The sequence below is a fragment of the Solanum stenotomum genome, chromosome 5 (assembly GCF_019186545.1).
Source record: "Solanum stenotomum isolate F172 chromosome 5, ASM1918654v1, whole genome shotgun sequence".
Taxonomy (NCBI): Eukaryota; Viridiplantae; Streptophyta; class Magnoliopsida; order Solanales; family Solanaceae; genus Solanum; species Solanum stenotomum.
Window position 1 is genome coordinate 21,032,518 of NC_064286.1, and position 7,998 is coordinate 21,040,515.

Genomic DNA, 7,998 nt, shown 5'->3' on the forward strand with positions numbered 1-7,998 from the left:
CCTATCCATAGTTTGAGGTCCATACTTATGTTTACTAGCCGTGGTTCGAGGTCTAGGTGCACTTCATCTAGCCATGGTTCAAGTTTTGGGCGTATGTTTATTAGTCGAGGTTTGAGGTACGGGCACAGTTTTTGCCAAAATGGTTTTATTGGGGTCTTTGGGGTGCCTTAACCGCGGTTCGAGGTTTGGGATTCTGGTTTCTCCAATCCTGGTATTTATCAATGTTAGTTAGAAATTATGTTAGCTCTTATACGTACTCATCAAGCTTATGGGGGTCCATTAGGGTTATTTTTGTTTCAATTGCACATGAGTGTACTTGGGCGTATAGGGTCGAGTTAGGTTTTAGATAGTTAATTTACTTTTCTGCTTCGTTTCTTCTCGATTATTGAGGTCTATGGTTAGACTTTCCATTATTGTTCCATTTATCTGACCTCTAGTTACAATTTGTTTCCTTGTTTTCATTATGTATTTGTTTTCCAAGTTCAGTTGGCTTGTGATATTTATTGGGTACCTATTGTTTTACTACTCATACTACAATTTGCATATGTTTTCATGGTGCAGATTCGATCGCTAGTCGATAATAGTGATTTGTGCCTTGCACTAGGGATATTTGGAGACCGAGGGTGAGCTATCGGCATATTAGTTTGACTAATCTCCATCTATATATGGTTTTGGCTAGTGAGACAAGTTTGTACTTATGTTTGCTTATTTTGGGGCTTGTACTCGTTTTAGTAGCTTTGAAACATCATCCACCAGGTTGTGGGATTGGATCTTGTACTATTGTGTTAATTATTATTTATGGCATTTCTTATTCCCATTGTTACTTCTATGTTTGTTGTTTATCTTTCCACTATTTTAAGGTTTCGGCCCAATATGCTCGTTACTTGTCATTTCAGGATATGGTTGGCTTATCTATCGGTGGTTTAGATAGATGCCATTGTTGCTTCCCAATATACACGCAAGTGTACGTGGTCGCGCAAGTAGTATAGATTCTTTAAGAAACGAGTTATCGTTCCCAAGGGACTTATAATCAACTTATTTCACTTAATTCTACAACTAAAAATAAAAAAGTAAACTTTTCAACTTGCGAGCCCACTAAATCAAAAGTCAAACCCTAATAATGGAACCCTAAGGATCTATTTATAATAGTAGGAAAAGTTGGGAACAAATCTACTAAAATTAGGAATCCTATTTAATGTTTAAAGCTTGGAAAAGTCGGCAAAAGCGGGATGTGTCGCGCCTCCATTGCGCCTGGCAGTGCGCTCAGAACTTTGCATTGTGGCGCGGCGCATCTTGCAAAGCCCCCAGCAACGTTGCAGGCAATTCCTTATTGGCGCGGCGCGCCAAGCAGTGCGCCTGAGAATCCTCGCAGAACTTTCTGCGCTGGCCCAGAGCGCCATCGACATTCTTCTGAACTTTTAGGCCTGGCGCGGCGCGCCTGCCAGTACGCCAGGCCTAGGTGCTTCCACACTTAGCCAATTCCTACACGCCTTTGCAACCCTTTCCCATTTCAACTCCAATCTTCTTGAGAGTTCTTGAAACTTCTAATCACATGTTTTAGTACACAATAATCGCAACTATAACATAATCAATCTAATAGACTCAAGATCATTCCTCAATTCAAGCATTTTATAGGCAATTATTGACAACTTAGGCATATAAATATGCCTAAGATCACCACCCCACACTTAGACTTTTGTTTGTCCTCAAACATTCTCTAGACTATCAACTCTTTTTCACAATCCTTGGACATATCAACCCACCTTAAATCATCCAAACATTTTTAACCATGATCTTGTAGTTGACATTGGATGCAACAATTCACAACATTTATACCAAGTACAACACATGATCAAAGAATGAGTCTTTTGTTATTTTTCCGGGCTAATGCAAACTCATACCACACATCAATTAGATAATCCTACACATGCCATGAATGCCCTCACTTGTTTATGTTTAGTAAAGCCTTTCACTCAAACAATTTCAAACTCAACAAGGCCTATTTTTTTCAAACAATCAACTCACTCTCAAAAAAGAAATTCTTACTTTCCTCAACATACCATAAGCTTTCCCATAGTGCATTCTTACTTTTGCATTATACTTTTCAAGGAATCAAGAGGACTTTCATTTGGTTGTAATGTCGTCTTAGGGTAAAGGATGGAATATTTGGGAATCATTTTAGTGACTACACCTCCCTAATGCACATGTTATTATTTTGCCAACAATCTCCTTCATAGCTTTTCCTTCCTCCTAGAATACACTTCATGACCATATACCCCCTTTGTTGCTCCATATTTGCCCTTTATTTCTTTTACATCATTTTTTTTCATGCCTTTGCACTAGCCATCCAAACTCTAGATTTTAACATCCGAGTAAGGTACACATTATCCTTGATAGGATCAGGGCCGATGTTTCAAGCATAGTTCTAAATTAGCCACCCTCAATTTCAGTCGAGGTGCACATTGTCACTAAGGACCAGGGCCAAAATAGAATTTTCTTTTCCACACAATGTAGCATTTCACCCTTAGCTATATCAACCAACAATTTTCAACCCTTATTCTTTAACAGAGTGCATTAAGGATTTTCATAGGATCAAAAGGCTTGGTATCAACAAATGGGTTTCGGCTTATCATGTGGTTTATCAATAAACAATGCTAAAGGCTCAATGGGGCTTCACTGGGGATAATTTCAATGGTAGGCATACAAATAGAGTTAAGAATTGACTATTTCAAAGAAGAGCCTCAATCACATTCCCTAAGTCATACAAGCTACTAATTCAACACACACAAGGCAAGTTCTAGAAAAAAGTTAAGCAAGAACCAATCAATTTCCACAACACATGGCATCATGACACATATAAGGATATATCAACTAACATGCTCATACAATTTGCATTACGGTATTACTACACAATTAAGCCCATTTTCATATTATTTTGAGTCAAAACTTAAGAACACATGCTAGTTACAAGGTCAACAATCTATTGCATTTTTCCAAATATGACTACCCATGACGTTTGGCTAACTTATTCGGACATAGCTTCAAAATACCAAGGTTGGTTTCTCAATCCTACTCTTCTATGTGGCTAATTTACCCTTAAGACGGTCATCATCCATCCATCATTGGGAACTGTCACTCCTAAGACGACTCTAAGACTCACTAAAGCAATAAATTAATCTTATTCGGTTCAAAAGGACAATCCTCAGTAAAAGTACCGAAAAAAAACTCTGAGGAACCCAAAAGAAAAAAATTAACTAGAAACTAACACTAGACTCGATAAAGCAATAAGTAGCTATATACAACAGAGAATATTTACCCCACCCCACACTTTAAAAATAAGCATTGTCCTCGGTGCACATTTAAAACAGAGTATAAGGTTAGGAATACCCCCCGGGGCCTCTAGGCCTCATCGTCGCCACCGTCGAACACCGTTAAGGCATTCGCCTCACCCTCTATAACATAATCCTCCTCCTCATCATCCATTGCCTCATCATCAGTAGCCTCGTCATCATCTAAAGGCTCCGAAAAGGTCGGACCAGTCTTACACAAAAATGTTGCACTCTAAGACAAAGGATAGCGTTATGCCATTATTTCAATCTCAGCATCAGTAACCGAACGTCCACCGATCCGCAATTACAACTCAGCCATCCCAAATATCCTAGCCATGACACTATCATCACGGATTTGCCTCTCCTGGGAAGACAGAACCGGTCCATGGGATATGTCAAGGGCCTTAGTCCTTATCACATCAACTAGCTTACCCGTCAGATCCAGGTGAAAAACAATGGTTAGATCACAGGCCTCCTCCTCTATTCCCTAGGCCCTTAGATAACGGGTAATCAACCCCCCATAGCAAAACCACCACCGCATATTGTTCCTGAATTTCATCATGTGTTGCCTCAGGATCGGCCCAACATTAATGGGCATTCCCTTCATCAGCATGTACACTAGCACTACTCTATCCCTCGTTACCTCAAACAAATGCTTCGCATGAAGCAACACACTACAAGCAATCTTCAACCATACCCTAGCAACCAAATTGAAATTCACAAAATAGAGGGTGTTATGTCTCCTGGTGTCCTTGTTACGCCCCCATATAGTCGTGGACTCAACCCCACACAATGTATGCCTAATATCTCTGTACGGAGGGGTCTCTTTCAGTCTATTAAACTCATCGACATCACAGTTGGGACTGCCCAATAAGTCATTCAAAATTCGGGCCGAAAATCTCGCATCCTTGCCTCTAATAGGCACATGTTTAATTTGTGTTTCCATGAGCCAATTAGCATAAAACTCACGTACCAACATCAGATTACAATCATCCGAATGATCGAAAATAAATTTCAGCCCCAACTCCACAACAGTCCTATACATAGCCGAAATTTGAGTTTGCAACCTTACCTCGTCGATATACTTATCTACCATGTATTTAGGCTCCCGGAGGCTTCGCCCTTCCTACTCCGCTTAGACCCAGCAACATTCTTTGCCTTTGGAGCCATCGCATCCTGTTAAGAAGAGAGAACTAAAGAAAGAAAAAAATTAGAAAAATTAGGGGGGGTTGGGTTGGGCAGTGGGGAGAGGGAAGAAGAGAGAAAAAGAAAAAATCTTTGGGGAATGATGGTTTAGAAGTGTGGAAGTGGAGGATTTATAGTTGGTGGTGGGGAAGAAGAAAGGTTGGGGAGTGTAAGGTAGGAAATTTTAGTGTTAATGGAGGCAGGAGAAGAGTTGAGGGAGGAAGAAGAGTAGAAGATAGAGAGAAATTTAGAGGAGTTGAGAGAAATTGGGAAGGGGATCGGGTAGGGTAATGGAGAATGAGAGAAAAAAGAAAAGATTTAGGGATTTAAGGGGGTGAATGGGTTAAATTCGGGTCGAAACTCGGAGAGAAAAAAAAATTGGGTATCGGCGCGATGGGGGAGTGGTGCTCCTGCACAATGCCTGAAACTTGGCGCAGAACTTTAGGCCTTGGCGCGCTGCATCATGCAGTACACCAACCTGCAAGTACAGGTGCGATGGAGGCGCGATGCGCCCTTAAGGCGCCCTAAACGGGCGGCAGAACTTTAAAGACAGGCGCGGGGCGCCTGCCAGTGCGCCTGGCTACAGTTTTTTTTTTCACTATTGCAAGCTAAGTTACAAATAATGAAAAATCCTATCTAGCTAAAACTTACCTATATTCTAAAAATTTAAACTAATCTACTAACAAAAATTTCAAGAACTCAAAGACGAACTACATATCTATTACATATTGTTCATGGGTTACCTCTCATATAGTGCTTGATTTAATGTCGCGGCACGACGCAACTTGGATCATTCATCATTTAGCTCAAGAGCTTCCCGATCATGATCTGAATCCTCACCAAAATAATGTTTCACCCTTTTCTCATTGACCAAGAATGTAAGGCCAGTCTTACCTTTAAGTTCAACAACCCCATGTTGTGTCATTCTGACCACTTCAAAATGACCACTCCACTTCGACCTTAGTTTTCCAGGGAATAACCTTAGTCTAGAGTTAAAGAGTAGTACCTTATCTCCCGGATTGAAGGTACAAGATACTATGTGCTTGTCATGCCACCTCTTTGTCTTTTCTTTGTATAACTTGGCATTCTCATAAGCGTGAAGCCTAAACTCCTCAAGTTCATGCAGCTGATTCACTCTCTTTTTACCGGCTAGCTTGGGGTCTAAGTTCAGCCTTTTAATTGCCCAATATGCTTGACGTTCTAATTCCGCTGGAAGGTGACATGCTTTCCCAAATACTATGTGATAGGGAGAAGTCCCTATTGGTGTCTTATACGCAGTCCTATATGCCCACAAAGCATCATCTAGTTTCTCAAACCAATCTTTCCTTTGCGCATTCACTGTTTTCTGCAAAATTTGTTTCACCTCTCTATTTGAAACCTCTACTTGGCCACTCGGTTGAGGATGGTAAGCTATAGCAACCTTATGACGAATACCATACTTAGCAAGAAGATTTTTAACAAGATGGTTAATGAAATGCTTACCTCCATCACTTATAATTGCCCTTGGAGTGCCAAAGCGAGTAAAGATGTGCTTCTTTATAAACTTTATCACCACCCTTGAATCATTGGAAGGAAGAGCGACCGCCTCAACCCATTTACTAGCATAATCCACTGCCACAAGAATATATTGGCTTCCACTAGATGGTGGGAATGGACCCATGAAGTCAATACCCCACACATCAAAGATTTCCACCTCTAAAATGTTACTTAGCGGCATCTCATGTCTTCTTGAAAGTGTACCAAACCTTTGGCATTTATCACAACCCTTCACAAAAACAATAGAATCTTTAAATAATGAGGGCCAAAAGAAACCATATTGTAGTACCTTATGAGAAGTGTGCTCTCCTCCATGGTGACCTCCATATGGGCTAACATGACAACTTTCAGGCACTTTGGGAACCTCATACTCTGGAATGCATCTTCTCACTACCCGGGCCACACTTTGTTTGAACAAGAACGGTTCATCCCAGATATAGAACTTAGCATCATGATTAAACTTTTTCTTTTGTTGGGTGGTGTCACCCGGAGGATAATCTCCACTTACTATCAAATTCAAAATGACTGCATACCATGGAACTTGAGAGCTATCTAATGCCATCAATTGTTCATCTGGAAACTCTTCCCGAAGTTGCTCACCTTCATTCACATGGGAAAAATCCTCCAACCTAAATAAGTGATCTGCTATTTGATTTTCAATACATTTCCTGTCTTTGGTCTCAAGGTCAAATTCTTGGAAAAGCAATATCCATCGAATCAGCATTGGTTTAGCATCCTTCTTGTTGAATAGGTACCTAATAGCTTCATGGTCAGTAAAAACAATCACTTTAGTACCTACCAAATACGATCTGAACTTGTCAAAGGCGAACACTAGAGCCAGCATCTCCTTCTCAGTCACTGTGTATTTTGCTTGTGTAGAGTCAAGGGACTTTCTTGCATAATAGATCGAGTGGAACACTTTATTATTTCTTTGTCCCAACACTGCACCCACTGCTATGTCGCGTGCATCACACATGAGTTCAAATGGTAGTCCCCAATCAGGAGCAATTAAGATGGGAGCCTCAATTAAGTTCCTCTTCAACATCTCAAAAGCTTTCAAGCACATCTCATCAAAGTCAAACTTCACCTCCTTCTCCAAAAGACTGCACATAGTTCTGGCAATCTTGGAAAAATCCTTGATGAATCGCCTATAAAAACCTGCATGACTAAGAAAACTACGCACACCTTTTAAAGAAATGGGAGGAGGCAATTTCCCAATAACTTCTATCTTAACCTTATCAACCCCCAAACCAAATTTAGAAACCTTGTGTCCCAACACTATCCCCTCTCTTACCAAAAAATGACATTTTCCCAGTTTAGAACAAAGTTAAGTGTCTTCACATCTAGCATGTACTTTATCAAGATTTTGGAGACATACCTCAAAAGACTTTCCAAAGACGGAAAAATCATCCATGAACACCTCAACAAAGTCTTCCACCATATCATGAAAAATGGCCATCATACACCTTTGTAAAGTCATCGGTGCATTGCAAAGTCTGAATTGCATGCGCTTGAAAGCATATGTGCCATAAGGACAAGTGAACGTGGCCTTTTCCTGATCCTCGAGTGCAATTAAGATCTGGTTGTAACCGGAATATCCATCTAAGAAACAATAGTACTCCTGCCCTGCTAGTCGGTCATGCATTTGATCAATGAAGAAAACGGGGTAGTGATCTTTTCGGGCAGCATCATTTAGTTTCTGGTAATCCATGCAAATTCTCCACCTAGTCACTGTTCTAGTAGGAATCAGCTCATTCTTTTCATTCCTTACCACTGTCATACCTCCCTTCTTGGGAACACATTGTACCAGACTTACCCAGTTACTATCACAGATTGGATACACAATTCCAGCATTTAGCCACCTTATGAATTCCTTTCTTACCACTTTTTTCATTAGAGGATTCAGTCGACGTTGATGTTGTGATTTGGGTTTATGATCCTCTTCCAT

At 40.5% G+C, this 7,998-nt stretch overlaps 1 protein-coding gene across 1 annotated transcript; it reads right to left on the minus strand.

Moving 5' to 3' along the window:
- Positions 1-5,304: 5,304 nt before the first annotated feature.
- LOC125863765 (uncharacterized) lies at positions 5,305-7,998 on the minus strand. Its single transcript, XM_049543774.1, has 2 exons — positions 7,515-7,998; positions 5,305-7,208 (listed from the first exon to the last, which is right to left on the minus strand). Exons 1-2 carry the CDS (start codon positions 7,996-7,998, stop codon positions 5,305-5,307), a joined length of 2,388 nt encoding a protein of 795 aa, XP_049399731.1.

What these genes read in the sequence shown, in the direction of transcription:
- LOC125863765 (XM_049543774.1), bottom strand. Translation starts at nt 7,998, where the DNA reads ATGGAAGAGGATCATAAACCCAAATCACAACATCAACGTCGACTGAAT. An exon ending in ACCGATGACTTTACAAAGGT is followed by an intron (nt 7,209 to 7,514) that starts GTATGATGGCCA and finishes TTAGTCATGCAG; the next exon opens with GTTTTTATAGGCGATTCATC.